General features: G+C 41.6%; 1 protein-coding gene across 8 annotated transcripts in view; it reads right to left on the reverse strand.

Annotated features, from left to right (window-relative positions):
* Positions 1–18,204, reverse strand: part of DOCK3 (dedicator of cytokinesis 3) — a 201,292-nt gene that overhangs the window by 121,724 nt on the left and 61,364 nt on the right. For all 8 annotated transcript variants that reach the window (XM_087709232.1, XM_087709235.1, XM_087709231.1 and 5 more), the window contains exon 13: positions 10,582–10,670. In XM_087709232.1, coding sequence (XP_087565358.1) covers positions 10,582–10,670 — 89 coding nt within the window. The remainder of the gene's footprint in view (positions 1–10,581; positions 10,671–18,204) is intronic.

Genomic DNA, 18,204 nt, shown 5'->3' on the forward strand with positions numbered 1-18,204 from the left:
GAAACAATGGAGAACTGAGTTGGCAGTAGGGAATGAGAGCTACGGAATGGTTAATATCAAGCGAGGAATTTTCCAGGGTGATTCACTTTCACCTCTTCTCTTCATCATCGCAATGATCCCACTATCAGTAATCTTAAAAAAAATGAAATTAGGCTACCAAACAGCCAAAAAAGCTGAAAAAATTTCGCATTTACTATATATGGATGATTTGAAACTCTATGGAAAGTCAGAAATAGAAATCCAATCATTGACAAATACAGTCCGAGTATTCAGCACCGATATTTCAATGCAGTTTGGCATGGAAAAATGCGCCACTGTATCCATAAAAAGGGGCAAAATCACTGCATCTGAGGGAATTGAAATGCCCAATGGCCAACTAATTAAATGCAAAGAAAATGAAGCCTACAAATACTTAGGCATTCTGCAGTTGGATAACATCAAGCATGGAGAAGTAAAAACTATTGTCAGGCGAGAGTACACCAACAGAGTTAGGAAAATTTTGAAATCTAAATTGAATGGTGGAAATACAATCAAGGCCATAAATACCTGGGCAATACCAGTTATAAGATACACAGCTGGCATAGTTAACTGGACACAAGCTGATTTGGACCTTTTGGACCGAAAAACCAGGAAACTAATGACAATGCACTACAGTTTACATCCACGTGGTGATACTGATAGACTATATCTGCCCCGAAAATCAGGGGGCAGAGGATTATTACAAGTGAAGCAAACAGTTGAAGAGGAAAAACATGCACTGGCTGATTATTTAAAAGAAAGTCAAGAACATCTATTAATCGAAGTAAAGAACAAAAATCTACTGAAGGCCCAACAGACAAAACAAGAATACAGAAAAGATGTGATAAAATCAAGAATGGAGAGTTGGCAGAACAAAGCACTGCATGGTCAATTTCTGGAAAAAATAAAAGATAAAGTGGACAGTGAACAAACTTGGTTATGGTTAAAAACAGGTACATTAAAGAAAGAAACAGAGTCACTAATCCTGGCTGCGCAAGAACAAGCTATCCGCACAAATGCCATTAAGGCCAAAATCGAAAAATCCTCTGATGATGCCAAATGCAGACTTTGCAAAGAAGCTGATGAAACTGTTGATCACATACTCAGCTGCTGTAAAAAAATTGCGCAGACTGATTATAAATTGCGGCACAATTCAGTAGCACAAATGATCCATTGGAATTTGTGCAAAAATTATAATATTAAAACAGCAACAAACTGGTGGGAACATCAGCCTGAAAAAGTCACCGAAAATCAGATGGTCAAGATCTTGTGGGATTTCCGTATACAAACCGACAAAATACTGGCGCATAATACACCAGACATCACACTGGTTGAGAAAAATAAGGTCACAATCATAGACATCGCAATACCAGGTGATAGCAGGGTCGCCGAGAAGGAACTTGAAAAAATCGCAAGATACCAGGACTTAAAAATCGAAATTCAACGACTATGGCACAAACCAGCAGTGGTAATTCCAGTGGTAATTGGCACACTGGGTGCTATTCCAAAAGCACTGGAATTACATTTAAAACAGTTAAAAATTGACAAAATCACCATCAGTCAAATGCAAAAAGCCGCACTGCTTGGATCTGCACGCATATTACGAAAATACGTTACGACGTCCTAGGCCCCTGGGTGGGGCCCGACTAGTAACCAATGCCAAATCCGGCGAAACAACTGGCCGCTGTGATACAATTGTATAATAATAATAATAATAACAACAACAACAACAACAACAACAACAACAACAACTCCGCCGTTGCCGGTCCCAAGCCCGGATGAGAAAGGAGGAGGGTTGGGGTCAGGTTGGCATCTGGTCCCGTAAAACCCCCCTCGCCAACCCATACAATATGGTGAAAAAAACAAAGAAGAATTCCATACCGCATCGGTCGTCGCGCGGGTTAACAAGGGCCGCGGCGGATGTTGGGGTCCCTGGACATCCGTCGACAAGTGGGCTACAAGTGGACCAGCCAACAAAACGACAAAAATATAGTGCAGATGAAAACCGTGCCATAATGGCCTGTTACTACAACTCAGAGCCAGAAAAAAGAGGCTATTTAAAGCGAATGTATGAATTATGGAAACAACAATATCCAGATTCAAATGTTAGTGAACAACGACTAGCAGATCAAAGGCGATTTATTATACGGAATAAAGTGTTTAGTGAAGTTGAACATGAGGAAATTCAGGCAAATTGCAAAACCCAAAAAACAATATCACAAGCGGAAATAACTGATATTCAAGACACAACTAAAGACATTATAGTAGAACTCCCAGAAGAAGCTCTCGGGGAGGAAATAACATCACCACCACTAGAACCAGTTATCACTGAACCAACTGATGAACTAACTCAAAAACAAAAAGAATTGAAGGATAAGATCATGGAGCATTTTCTGCTTAATGAGGAAAGGCAACGTTTACCATCACTAAAAACTGTGCCTAAGAAAATTTTGGCCCCTATCATGAAAATGGTTAATGCAGTGTTTTCAACAATTGAACCGGGATCCATCTTGGAAACAAACCAGTTAATGTACAGCGCAGCTGTAATAGTCACTAATGAACTAGGCATTAAAATTAAAGTACCTAGTCACACAACAGAAAAAGCATCAAAGCCAAAGTGGAAAATCCGTTTAGAACAAAAAATCAAAAAATTAAGGGCAGATGCTAGTAACTTAAAGAACATGCATGAGCAACGGCTTAAAAACAACAAAATCATAGATCGGCTAATCAGACGATACAGATTGGATACAAGAAACATCAATGAAGCTGTAGAGATTGTAAAACAGCAGATAACAGCAACAGCTAGAAAAATTGAAAGATATGAGGCACGAATCATCCAATATAAACAAAATCAGCAATTTCGATCAGACCAACGGCGTTTTTATCAAAGTCTTAATGTAAATGGTGACACCAAAAGTGAAAAACCAGAAAAACAGGCCACAGTTGAATTCTGGAAAGAATTGTGGGAAAATGCAAAGGACTACAACAAGGAAGCAAAGTGGATACATGACTTTGAGAAAAGCATTGGCAACAAGCAAATGCAAGTATTAGAAATAACAACTGAGATGGTCAAAAATCGAGTTAAAAAGGTAAAGAATTGGACATCACCTGGAAAGGACCAATTACATGGTTTCTGGCTCAAATATCTGACCAGTTTACATGCAATATTGGCCAGGCAACTGAATGAAATTTTACAAAAGGGCCAAATTGATGAATGGTTGACAACTGGAAAAACATACTTGATTCAGAAAGATGCAACTAAAGGAACAACACCTGAAAACTACAGACCAATAACATGCTTGCCAACAACCTTCAAATTACTCACAGGCATTATTGCAGATAACATGATGGATTATTTGGAAACAAACAACATCTTGCCAGTAGAGCAAAAAGGCAACAAAAGAAGGAGCAGGGGCACAAAAGATCAGCTTCTAATTGATAAAATGATATTAGAAAATTGTAAGAACAGAAAAACGAACTTGAATATGGTCTGGATTGATTACAAAAAGGCATTTGACTCACTGCCACATAGTTGGATCATAAAATGCTTAGAAACAACTGGCATTAGCAAAAATATTACATCCTTTACTGAAAAGGCGATGAAACAATGGAGAACTGAGTTGGCAGTAGGGAATGAGATCTACGGAATAGTTAATATCAAGCGAGGAATTTTCCAGGGTGATTCACTTTCACCTCTTCTCTTCATCATCGCAATGATCCCACTATCAGTAATCTTAAAAAAAATGAAATTAGGCTACCAAACAGCCAAAGAAGCTGAAAAAATTTCACATTTACTATATATGGATGATTTGAAACTCTATGGAAAGTCAGAAATAGAAATCCAATCATTGACAAACACAGTCCGAGTATTCAGCACTGATATTTCAATGCAGTTTGGCATGGAAAAATGCGCCACTGTATCCATAAAAAGGGGCAAAATCACTGCATGTGAGGGAATTGAAATGCCCAATGGCCAATTAATTAAATGCAAAGAAAATGAAGCCTACAAATACTTAGGCATTCTGCAGTTGGATAACATCAAGCATGGAGAAGTAAAAACTATTGTCAGACGAGAGTACACCAACAGAGTTAGGAAAATTTTGAAATCTAAATTGAATGGTGGAAATACAATCAAGGCCATAAATACCTGGGCAATACCAGTTATAAGATACACAGCTGGTATAGTTAACTGGACACAAGCTGATTTGGACCTTTTGGACCGAAAAACCAGGAAACTAATGACAATGCACTACAGTTTACATCCACGTGGTGATACTGATAGACTGTACCTGCCCCGAAAATCAGGTGGCAGAGGATTATTACAAGTGAAGCAAACAGTTGAAGAAGAAAAACATGCACTGGCTGATTATTTAAAAGAAAGTCAAGAACATCTATTAATCGAAGTAAAGAACAAAAATCTACTGAAGGCCCAACAGACGAAACAAGAATACAGAAAAGATGTGATAAAATCAAGAATGGAGAGTTGGCAGAACAAAGCACTGCATGGCCAATTTCTGGAAAAAATAAAAGATAAAGTGGACAGTGAACAAACTTGGTTATGGTTAACAACAGGTACATTAAAGAAAGAAACAGAGTCACTAATCCTGGCTGCGCAAGAACAAGCTATCCGCAAAAATGCCATTAAGGCCAAAATCGAAAAATCCTCTGATGATGCCAAATGCAGACTTTGCAAAGAAGCTGATGAAACTGTTGATCACATACTCAGCTGCTGTAAAAAAATCGCGCAGACTGATTATAAATTGTGGCACAATTCAGTAGCACAAATGATCCATTGGAATTTGTGCAAAAATTATAATATTAAAACAGCAACAAACTGGTGGGAACATCAGCCTGAAAAAGTCACCGAAAATCAGATGGTCAAGATCTTGTGGGATTTCCGTATACAAACGGACAAAATACTGGCGCATAATACACCAGACATCACACTGGTTGAGAAAAATAAGGTCACAATCATAGACATCGCAATACCAGGTGATAGCAGGGTCGCCGAGAAGGAACATGAAAAAATCGCAAGATATCAGGACTTAAAAATCGAAATTCAACGACTATGGCACAAACCAGCAGTGGTAATTCCAGTGGTAATTGGCACACTGGGTGCTATTCCAAAAGCACTGGAATTACATTTAAAACAGTTAAAAATTGACAAAATCACCATCAGTCAAATGCAAAAAGCCGCACTGCTTGGATCTGCACGCATATTAAGAAAATACGTTACGACGTCCTAGGCCCCTGGGTGTGGCCCGACTAGTAACCAATGCCAAATCCGGTGAAACAACTGGCCGCTGTGATACAATTGTATAATAACAACAACAACAACAACAACAACAACAACAACAACAACTCTGCCGTTGCCGGTCCCAAGCCTGGATGAGAAAGGAGGAGGGTTGGGGTCAGGTTGGCAACCTGGCCCCATTAAAAAAACCCGCCAACCCATACAATATGGTGAAAGAAACGAATAAAAAATTTATACCGCATCGGTCATCACGCGGGTTAACAAGGGCCGCGGTGGATGTTGGGGTCCCTGGACATCCGTCAGCAAGTGAGCTACAAGTGTACCAGCCAACAAAACGACAAAAATATAGTGCAGATGAAAACCGTGCCATAATGGCCTGTTACAACAACTCAGAGCCAGAAAAAAGAGGTTATTTAAAGCGAATGTATGAATTATGGAAACAACAATATCCAGATTCAAATGTTAGTGAACAACGACTAGCAGATCAAAGCGATTTATTATACGGAATAAAGTGTTTAGTGAAGTTGAACTTGAGGAAATGCAGGCAAATTGCAAAACCAAAAAAACAATATCACAAGCGGAAATAACTGATATTCAAGACACAACTAAAGACATTATACTAGAACGCCCAGAAGAAGCTCTCGGGGAGGAAATAACACCACCACCACAAGAACCAGTTATCACTGAACCAACTGATGAACTAACTCAAAAACAAAAAGAATTGAGGGATAAGATCATGGAGCATTTTCTGCTTAATGAGGAAAGGCAACGTTTACCATCACTAAAAACTGTGCCTAAGAAAATTTTGGCCCCTATCATGAAAATGGTTAATGCAGTGTTTTCAACAATTGAATCGGGATCCATCTTGGAAACGAACCAGTTAATGTACAGCGTAGCTGTAATAGTCACTAATGAACTAGGCATTAAAATCAAAGTGCCTAGTCACACAACAGAAAAAGGAGCAAACCAAAGTGGAAAATCCGATTAGAACAAAAAGTCAAAAAATTAAGGGCAGATGCTAGTAACTTAAAGAACATGCATGAGCAACGGCTTAAAAACAACAAAATCATAGATCGGCTAATCAGAAGATATAGATTGGATACAAGAAACATCAATGAAGCTGTAGAGATTGCAAAACAGCAGATAACAGCAACAGCTAGAAAAATTGAAAGATATGAGGCACGAATCATCCAATATAAACAAAATCAGCAATTTCAATCAGACCAACGGCGTTTTTATCAAAGTCTTAATGTGAATGGTGACGCCAAAAGTGAAAAACCAGAAAAGCAGGCCACAGTTGAATTCTGGAAGGAATTGTGGGAAAATGCAAAGGACTACAATAAGGAAGCAAAGTGGATACATGACTTTGAGAAAAGCATTGGCAACAAACAAATGCAAGTATTAAAAATAACAACTGAGATGGTCAAAAATCGAGTAAAAAAGGTAAAGAATTGGACATCATCTGGAAAGGACCAATGGTTTCTGGCTCAAATATCTGACCAATTTACATGCAATATTGGCCAGGCAACTGAATGAAATTTTACAAAAGGGCCAAATTGATAAATGGTTGACAATTGGAAAAACATACTTGATTCAGAAAGATGCAACTAAAGGAACAACACCTGAAAACTACAGACCAATAACATGCTTGCCAACAACCTTCAAATTACTCACAGGCATTATTGCAGATAACATGATGGATTATTTGGAAACAAACAACATTTTGCCAGTACAGCAAAAAGGCAACAAAAGAAGGAGCAGGGGCACAAAAGATCAGCTCCTAATTGATAAAATGTTATTAGAAAATTGTAAGAACAGAAAAACGAACTTGAATATGGTCTGGATTGATTACAAAAAGGCATTTGACTCACTGCCACATAGTTGGATCATAAAATGCTTAGAAACAACTGGCATTAGTAAAAATATTACATCCTTTACTGAAAAGGCGATGAAACAATAAAGAACTGAGTTGGCAGTAGGGAATGAGATCTACGGAATGGTTAATATCAAGCGAGGAATTTTCCAGGGTGATTCACTTTCACCTCTTCTCTTCATCATCGCAATGATCCCACTATCAGTAATCTTAAAAAAATGAAATTAGGCTACCAAACAGCCAAAGAAGCTGAAAAAATTTCGCATTTACTATATATGGATGATTTGAAACTATATGGAAAGTCAGAAATAGAAATCCAATCATTGACAAACACAGTCCGAGTATTCAGCACCGATATTTCAATGCAGTTTGACATGGAAAAATGCACCACTGAGAGACCGCCTGCCGCCAATTACCTCCACCAGACCGATTAGATCCCACAGACTAGGCCTCCTCCGAATTCCATCCGCCAGCCAGTGTCGACTGGCGACTACCCGGAGGAAAGCCTTCTCTGTGGCTGCTCCGACCCTCTGGAACGAACTCCCCGTGGAGATTCGCACCCTCACCACCCTCCAGGCCTTCCGCATAGCCCTTAAAACCTGGCTGTTCCGACAGGCCTGGGGCTAAAGAATTGTTGCCCCTATCTCGAATGGTATGATTGTTGCGCTTTTAAATTATGTATTGTTTTGTGTTGTTGTCAAATTGTCTGTATCCCCCTTCCCTTGTTTGAGTTGTGAGCCGCCCTGAGTCCCCTTGGGGAAAAGGGCGGCATACAAATGAAATAAACAAACAAATAAACAAATAAACAAACACTGTATCCATAAAAAGGGGCAAAATCACTGCATGTGAGGGAATTGAAATGCCCAATGGCCAACTAATTAAATGCAACGAAAATGAAGCCTACAAATACTTAGGCATTCTGCAGTTGGATAACATCAAGCATGGAGAAGTAAAAACTATTGTCAGGCGAGAGTACACCAACAGAGTTAGGAAAATTTTGAAATCTAAATTGAATGGTGGAAATACAATCAAGGCCATAAATACCTGGGCAATACCAGTTATAAGATACACAGCTGGTATAGTTAACTGGACACAAGCTGATTTGGACATTTTGGACCGAAAAACCAGGAAACTAATGACAATGCACTACAGTTTACATCCACGTGGTGATACTGATAGACTGTACCTGCCCCGAAAATCAGGTGACAGAGGATTATTACAAGTGAAGCAAACAGTTGAAGAAGAAAAACATGCACTGGCTGATTATTTAAAAGAAAGTCAAGAACATCTATTAATCGAAGTAAAGAACAAAAAACTATTGAAGGCCCAACAGACGAAACAAGAATACAGAAAAGATGTGATAAAATCAAGAATGGAGAGTTGGCAGACCAAAGCATTGCATGGCCAATTTCTGGAAAAAATAAAAGATAAAGTGGACAGTGAAAAAACTTGGTTATGGTTAACAGCAGGTACATTAAAGAAAGAAACAGAGTCACTAATCCTAGCTGCGCAAGAACAAGCTATCCGCACAAATGCCATTAAGGCCAAAATCGAAAAATCCTCTGATGATGCCAAATGCAGACTGTGCAAAGAAGCTGATGAAACTGTTGATCACATACTCAGCTGCTGTAAAAAAATTGCACGACTGATTATAAATTGCGGCACAATTCAGTAGCACAAATGATCCATTGGAATTTGTGCAAAAATTATAATATTAAAACAGCAACAAACTAGTGGGAACATCAGCCTGAAAAAGTCACCGAAAATCAGATGGTCAAGATCTTGTGGGATTTCCGTATACAAACGGACAAAATACTGGCGCATAATACACCAGACATCACACTGGTTGAGAAAAATAAGGTCACAATCATAGACATCGCAATACCAGGTGATAGCAGGGTCATCGAGAAGGAACATGAAAAAATCGCAAAATACCAGGACTTAAAAATCGAAATTCAATGATTATGGCACAAACCAGCAGTGGTAATTCCAGTGGTAATCGGTACACTGGGTGCTATTACAAAAGCACTGGAATTACATTTAAAACAGTTAAAAATTGACAAAGTCACCCTCAGTCAAATGCAAAAAGCCGCACTGCTTGGATCTGCACGCATTATTACAAAAATACATTACGACGTCCTAGGCCCTTGAGTGGGGCACAACTAGTAATCAATGCCAAATCTGGCGAAACAACCGGCCGCTGTGATACAATTATATAATAATTCCTACTACCAGCAGGAAGGTAGGCCTCTTTCCTCTGTCCCATTCCTGATCCTCCTTCCTACCACCAACAGGAAGGTAGGTCTCTTTCCTCCCCCCCCCCATTCCTGATCCTCCTTCCTACCAGCAACAGGAAGGTAGGGGCTTTCCTCCCCCGCCCATTCCTGATCCTTCCTTCCTACCACCAACAGGAAGGTAGGTCTCTTCCCCCCCCCCCCCATTCCTGATCCTCCTTCCTACCACCAACAGGTCTCTACTATTCTCTACTATTCTAATTAATAACAGAATTCTTGCCATTCTGCATCAGTTTCCTTACATGCACCTCTTATGTTAAGTATTGATTTGCTTCAAATCCATAATCTAAATATGTCCTAGGACAGTGATGGCTAACCTTTTTGGTGCCGAGGGCCAAAGCGTGGGTGCATGTGTGCATATGCAACCCCAAAATGCAATGAGTGCTCCCTCCACATGTGCTCCACATGCATGCACAAACATCTCCTGTGCCTGTGCCCGGCCCCTCGCCCATTTTTGGCTTCCAGGTTGGTGCAGGAGGCCTTCCAGGCTCAAAATGGGGTGTTGGGTGCACACACACAAAGCCCCAAAATGCGCCCCCTGTGCATGCACAGCAAAGACCTGAAAACTAGCTGGCTGGCTGGAGGCATGCACACATGCAGAGTGAAGCCGGGCTGAGGCGACGGCTGGCATGCCTGCAGAGAGGGATCTGCCTGCCACCTGTGGCACAGGTGCCATAGGTTTGCCATCAAGGTCCTAGGAGAAATGATGAATTCTTTTCCCTCTCAAGGATGTTAGCAGCGCCCCCTGCAAACTTCCCACTCTCATCATTCTTTCTTGAACGCTATACTTTCTGTATTCCCCTCCTTGCCAGAAAAATATGCAAATATGTTTGGGGAAGGAGGAAGCAATCTGATAAGGAGGTACAGTACATTGCTTCATCACTGATCATATAACATCAACTTGAAGCCAGAAATATAAATCTCAGGTAAGTGGAATATTTCATGTTTACTAACAATTAACAATGCTGAAGAGATTAAAAAACGCTTCTTGGTTCTGCAAAATCTCCAGACTCACATTTTTATACACAAGATAATTCCTTGAGGACTGTTCATGACCATAGGCTCTAAAATATGAACTATGAGGCAAGTATAATATTTTAATTACTAAAAAAAATGTATCTTTAAAACAGCTAAAATATTACCATAATTTGAACTGGGTGCTGTATATTTGGTACTCGACTTGCGAATTATATTTTCATGGATCTGATGCCATTCATTCTCATTGTTGCACCTGAAAAGTAGAGTCAATGTTATTTGCCACTGTCAATGAAATTAAATATGCACATAATTACAGAGATGAAAACAAACTATTTACAACTGTAATGTGCAGCATTATAGAACAGAATCTTATATAATTCAGATTAAATGAATGTCTTAAGGTGATGCATTGTAATAAGAAGTTTTGCTTTCTTTTAAAATTTCTATTGTATATTTGAAATCCATTAGCAGCTTCTCGATATATTTCCATGCCTAATGTTATCTTTCTAATATATCTATTACATATGATCTATGTAATCATACTATTTAAGAAAATTGTGTTCTTTATATATATTATTCTTCCTATTTGAGAACAAAAAATGGTATCAGAGCTTAAAATTTATGGATCATTATGAAAGTTGAAATTATAAATAAATAAAGGAATAGTTAGTTAGTTATTCATTCAATTAATGATGACAATTGAAATAAAAAATTAAACTACTATATAAGGAACTTATGTACACAGAGACAGACATACAGCATGTGTGTGTGTGTGTTATGTTATTGTAGCATGTTTGAGTCTATAGGATAAAAGATTGGAGTTCTCAACCTTCCTGTCAATCAAATCTTTATGGGAACAACATTCCAGAGGGTGGTTGCTGTGACAGAAAAGGCTCTCCTTTGCAGTTCCATCAGATGGTATTCCTTTGTAAATGAAATCTGAAGCATGCCTCTTCTGCCAGACCCAATGGCAGACCGACATCTCACTTAAGAAATAAAGCTGAAATATCCACCTCTTCCTCTCATCTGCCATGGTTTAAAAATCTATTTTTTCTTTCCTAGAACATGACAATTTCTTTACATCTAGCTCCATATCCTGCCTTCTGTGTGGTAGCACTTATTGCAATCATCTACCTTTTAGGGAGTGCTTTATATGGCATTCTTTCTGCAGCCATGGTATGTAAGAGAAACAGGGTGCCCACATGTTCTGTCAAATTAAAGAGTAAAAAAAATGAGACAAAATTAAATCTATAGTGTTATCTTCTGGAATTGAAGTCTGGGACTAGAAAAATCAGCCTTTCCTTTCCTCTTTTTCAGAGGATCTTACAAAATAGAAATACAGGCAATCGACACTTAAGAACCACAAATGGCACAGGCAACTCTGCCACTAAACAATGAGGTCATCATACAAGACAACAGGTGACCAGGACAGACTTACAGCCTCACTTCCACTATAACTGTTTAAAAAAATCATCTGCAGTTGAGGTTAGCTTTCACGTGACCAGGAATTTTACTGACAGTTTCTCCATTGACTCAAGCCAATTGTGAAGCAAACAAATGGCAATCACATGAACACACATGCTGTGACATTCACAGATACTCACCGGTTGCGAACACCCAAATCTTGATCATTTAACCATGGGGGTTATGCAACAGATGTTCAAGAATTGGACATAACATTATTTTTTCAGCACAGTTGTGATTGAATGGTTACTAAATAGGGCAGTTGTTAGGACTACTGTAAAATCTTGCTTTTAAAGCAATATATATATATATATATATATATATATATATATATATATATATATATATATATATATATATATATATATATATATATATATATATATATATATATATATATATATATATATTAGTGTTTAAGCAGTCCCAAATAAATATTTAAAGGCAATGAAGATAAATATGCAGAGTTGTTCAAATTTCAGATAGTGACTTGAAAGTACCTCCCATAAAACAACAAATGGAAACACAGGATTACAGTCAGAATAGATGATGATGCTGGACTGTTCCTAAATTATAGAAACCAATTAATTTGAAAAATAGAAATACTAAGCTTGTAAATTCCACAGACAAAATATTTGTAAGTATAAGCTATCAAAGTAAGTAAAAATTATTCCTGGGGAATAATTTTAATAATTCCTGGGGTTCCTCAGGGTTCGGTCCTATCCCCCCTTCTGTTTAATATCTACATGAAGCCACTGGGTGAGATCATTCGACAGCACGGGATCAAATACCATCAATATGCGGACGATACCCAGCTGTATCTGTCCGCCCCGTGCCAATTCAGTGAAGCGGTTGACATGATATGCCAGTGCCTGGAGGCTGTTAGGGTCTGGATGGGGGTTAACAAGCTTGTACTCAATCCAGACAAGACCGAGTGGCTGTTGTGTTTTCCTCCCAAGAATTTGGCCAGTATTCCATCACTCAGGCTGGGGGTGTGTGAAAATTACGCCCCTCAGACAGGGCGCGCAACTTGGGAGTCCTCCTGGACCCACAGCTGACTTTAGAACATCACCTGTCGGCTGTGACCAGGGGGGCATTTGCCCAGGTTCGCCTGGTGCACCAGTTGCGCCCCTACCTGAACCAGGAGGCACTCGCAACAGTCATTCACGCCCTCGTGACCTCAAGACTGGACTACTGCAATGCGCTCTACATGGGGCAGCCTTTGAAGAGTATTCGGAGACTTCAACTCGTCCAGAATGCAGCCGCGCGAGCGATTGTGGGTGCACCTCGGTACACCCACGTTACACCTATCCTCCGCGAGCTGCACTGGCTACCGATCGGTCTCCGGATACGCTTCAAAGTGCTAGTCGTAACTTATAAAGCCCTTCATGGTATTGGACCTGGGTACTTGAGAGGCCGCCTGCTGCCAATTAGCTCCCAAAGACCCATCAGATCTCACATGGTCGGCCTCCTCCGGATTCCGTCCACCAGCCAATGCCATCTGGCTACTACCCGGGAGAGGGCCTTCTCTGTAGCAGCTCCGGCCCTTTGGAATGAACTCCCCGCGGAGATCCAGACCTTCACCTCTCTCCAGGCCTTCCGGAAAGCCGTCAAAACCTGGCTGTGCCGGCAGGCCTGGGGTTGATGAGTTCCCCTCCCCTCTCGACTGGTATGGCTGTGTGATTTTCGTGTATTTTAATTATGTGTACTGTTGTTTATGTTCCCTTTCCCCCCTGAGTTGTTCGCCGCCCTGAGTCCCTCCTGGAGAAGGGCGGCATACAAATAAACCAAATACAATACAATACAACATTTTTAACTAAACTTGTTAAGTATTTTCTATTATATTCTGAGCCTGCTTGTTTCTATTTTTTAGTTTCTTATAGATTTTCCTTTTATTAAAGGCAGAGAGCTATAATCCTTAATTTCCTTAGTTTCTTGATTATTTCCCCTCTCTAGAGAATTGCCTGCACTTCCCAAAATAACAAAAACTCCGCTAGCTGGATGGTAAGGTTGGGGGAAAAGGGAATGTATATTAAAAAGCCTTTTTCCCTCATGAAGATGCTGGGTATAATTTAATACCAACAAACCCAGTATGAATTATGTATGTAAAGTAAAACCTCCTTGGAAATGACTTTGAAATGCAGAATTCTTCTGCCTGATGAAAACTTCAAAGCTTGCATAATCTTTTGTACTACTCTGATTCATCCCAATAAGGGAAGTGGGCCTGTAAAAATATGATTGCTTTTAAAAATTACAATATCTCATGTTGAACATGGAAGCATAGAAGCAAGTATTCTGATCATATGAGCACAAGCAATACAGTGCAAAAATAACATATTTAGCAAAGTGGGGAAAAAATTAAAGCTAGATATTCATGGGGGTAGTGTGGAGAGTGACAAAATAGGGCTGCAATATGATTACACAAAATTCTTCCCCTATATATTTATATGTAATATCAGGAAACAACTATAATAGCATGAGCTTTGCTTTCTGACCTGCCCAATGGAGTTTCATACAGAATTATTTTAAAATATGTAAGACGGGTATTTGTAATGGAATGTGGGAATGACCTAGGGGAACGAGGGGAAAAGAAATTTAGAAAGGATTCACCCTAATTTATTAGGTGATAAAAAGAGATAGTGGGAGAATTGTATTTTAAGACTTGGAAGAATCTGTTAATGTAGCCTTACAATAAATTAAAATTAGCTCATTCTGCTTGTCTAGTCATCTTGGGAGGCATTTTATTATTTTATTACTGCAACTTCAATATAAAACTTTTGAGGGAAAATGAAACTGAGTTTCTCAACTTGCGAAGTAGCTAATTCTTTTTCCTTCATGCCAGAAGACTTTGATATACAAACCGTTTTGACTATAATGAATTGTGGTATTTCAGAAGTATGCTACATAATACCTACATATAGGATAAGCTAGATATTAAATCCATAATCAAAGAACATCCCTAAATGTTTCTATGTTGATTTTATATCTAGTGATTAGTATGATAGAGTTTACACAATAACTATAAATTATAGTTTAATTAGTTTTGCTCTAAATGTTGCTTTCAAGACATAAGAAACAATAGATTGGTTAGAAACCAATACCCTAAACTCCTTTACAGAAATTCCATCCACTCACTGGTATAGGTATGTCGATGATACTTGGGTCAAGATTAAAACACAGGAATTGGAAGCTTTCACCAAACACATCAACTGTGGATAGCTATATTAAGTTTACTCAGGAAGATTTTAAGGAAAGTAGTCTGGCCTTCCTGAACTGTGCAGTACACATTAAGGAAGCCTGGAAGTCTTAATATTGAAGTTTACAGAAACGCCCCCCAGCCCCACCCCCAACACAGACCAGTATTTGCATTTTGATTCTCATATCCTATAGAGGCACAAGATCGACCGTTGACTGCGCCAAGGTGGCGCAGTGGTTAAAAGCAGCACTGCAGGCTACTGCTAGATCAGCAGGTCAGCGGTTCAAATCTCACCGGCTCAGGGTTGACTCAGCCTTCCATCCTTCCGAGGTGGGTAAAATGAGGACCCAGATTGTTGGGGGCAATATGCTGACTCTCTGTAAACCGCTTAGAGAGGCCTGAAAGGCCTATGAAGCGGTATATAAGTCTACTGCTATTGCTATTGACTTACCTGAACGGTCCTTCTATGTGTGCTGCGAGGGGAATCCAAGCATGGGTTAACTTTGTCCATTAGCCTAGAGACTGAGTTATGTAAATTGGTGACCACGCCTCCTCTGACTGGATGGGTCAGTTTTGTACGAAGTCAGCCGTTTAATGATGTATAACAAGAACAAGAACAATAACAATGATGGCCGTAGCCCAAACAGTACACAAACATGTCATAAACCAAGGTTACAAATTAGGTAAGTCAGTCATAGTCAGGTCACAAGTCAATGAAGAGTCAGTCAATGTAAAAGTCACGACAACCCTGGCCAGCCGAAGCTGCGGGCGGGTTTGGATTCCCCTCACAGCACACATAGAAGGACCGTTCAGGTAAGTCAACGGTCGTTCTCCTGTGTGCTGCTTGGGGAATCCAAGCATGGGACATGCCAAAGCAATTAAAGTCCAGGGCGGGAGCTAGGTTGGCCAGGGTGCCCCGCGGGAGGGAACACCTGTTGCAACACACGCCGCCCAAAGGAAGCCTCAGCCGAGGCATACATGTCAACCTTGTAATGTCTGATGAACGGAGATGGCGAAGACCAGGTAGCCGCTCTACAGATTTATTCCACTGAAGCTTGCGTGGCCCAGGCCGCCATGGTGGCCGCACTCCTGGTAGAATGAGGGGTGATGTGCCTGGGTACCTGTCGAGATTGTGAGTCATAAGCGAGAGCGATGCATGCCTTCAACCATCGACCTATCGTACGGGAAGAAACCTTCTGCCCCATGGATGATGGTTGAAAGGACACAAAAAGCACTTCCGACCACCGAAAAGATGCTGTGCGTTTCACGTAACAACGAAGAACCCTGCATACATCCAGGTGATGCCACTGGCACTCCTGCGGATGAGAAGGGTTGGGACAAAAGTCCGGAAGGACGAGTTCCTGAGCCCTGTGGAACAGTGTGTTGACTTTTGGTAAGAAGGCCGGGTCCAAACGAAGAACGACTCTGTTGGGATGGAATATACAGAGGTCTGCCTGAACCGACAATGCCGCCAATTCGGAAACTCGTCTGGCTGATGTAATAGCCACTAAGAACACGGTCTTAAGAGTCAGTAGTCGAAGACTGATGGAAGAGATAGGTTCGAATGGAGAGCTCATAAGTGCCCTGAGTACTAACGACAAATCCCATGTAGGATAGCGGTGTACGGTTGGAGGCCGGATGTTGGCCGCCCCCTTCAGGAAAGCCTTGACTTGCGAATGCTGAGACAAGGAACGTCCCTGACCTCCCCCAATCACCGTGTCAAGGGCCGTGACCTGCCTGTGAAGCGTATTGGGTGCCAAACCTTTGTTAAGTCCAGATTGCAGAAAGTCCAATACTCGGGGCACCAAATCTTGGAGAGGATCCGCTCCAGTTCGACAGCACCACCTGCAGAAGGACTGCCAGGTAGCCTCGTAAATTTGAGTGGTGGAGGGACGATGGGCTGCTTGAATTGTGTCAATGACCTCGCTGGAATAATGAAGGTCAGTCAGGATAGTCCGCTCACGTGCCACACGGCTAATTGTAGCAACTGGGGGTTCAGATGTACGAAGGCCCCCTGGTTGAGCCGGATCTGATCGTCCGGGATCCTCCATGGACGCGAGATCGACAGGTGCACCAGGTCGGCATACCAGGTTCGCCGGAACCACATCGGAGCCACCAAGAGGACCTCTGCTCGTTCCGACAGAATCTTCTGGATGACCGCCGGAATCACTGGCAGAGGCGGGAAGGCGTAGGGAAGGCCCGGCGGCCACAGGCTGCGCAAGGCATCCACTCTCTCCACCCCGGGAGTCACGTACCTGGAGTAGAACCGGGGCAGTTGCGTATTGTGGGGTTACGCGAACAAATCCACTACTGGATGGCCCAACAGGCGGGAGAGCTGCTGGAATAGGTCGGGGTGGAGCTGCCACTCTGCATGATCTACTGTGGCTCTGCTCAGCCAGTCCGCCTGGATGTTGGAGTCGCCCGAAATGTGTTCTGCCCGAAGGGACAACAGCCTGGGTTCCACCCAGCGATGTAATTTCTCTGCCTCCATCATGAGGGCCCTGGAATGTGCCCCCCCCCGGCGGTTGACATGTGCCTTGGAGGCCACATTGTCGGTCAAGATCAGAACGTGTTTGTGAGTCACAATGTCCTGGAATTCTCGCAGAGCCAGATGGATGGCCCACAACTCTAGCCAATTGATGCTGTTGGACAGCTCCCGGTCCGACCACCGACCCTGCGCCACCCGATCCAGGGCATGGCCACCCCATCCAAACAGGCTGGCATCTGTCGGAACCTGGATGCGGTCCAGCTCCTTGAACGGGCATCCCTTGAGGATCTTGGAAGACGCCTACCACTGAAATGATCTGAGGGGCTTGGGCGGAAGGCGGACCTTGAGTTGTGAATGACTGGTGTGGGACCTCTGATAGGGAAGCAGGAACCATTGGAGTGGTCGTGCGTGAAACCTGGCCCAGGGAATGATGTCGATGCAGAAAATCATCTTTCCCAACAGTTGAGAGAGTAGGGCCAGGGGCACAAGTCGCAAGGCTGATACCTGAGATGCCAGCCGTTGGATGCTCTGTCGTCTCTCCAGGGACAGGAAGACTTTGCAGGTAGCGGAATTGATGACGGTCCCTAAGTGAAGCAGCAATGTAGTTGGCTGCAGATGACTCTTGGGAAGATTCAGCAC

The sequence above is a fragment of the Thamnophis sirtalis genome, unplaced genomic scaffold (genome assembly GCF_051295495.1).
Source record: "Thamnophis sirtalis isolate CommonGarterSnake01/CBP01778 unplaced genomic scaffold, rThaSir2_p1.2 scaffold_3, whole genome shotgun sequence".
In the NCBI taxonomy this organism is placed as follows: Eukaryota; Metazoa; Chordata; class Lepidosauria; order Squamata; family Natricidae; genus Thamnophis; species Thamnophis sirtalis.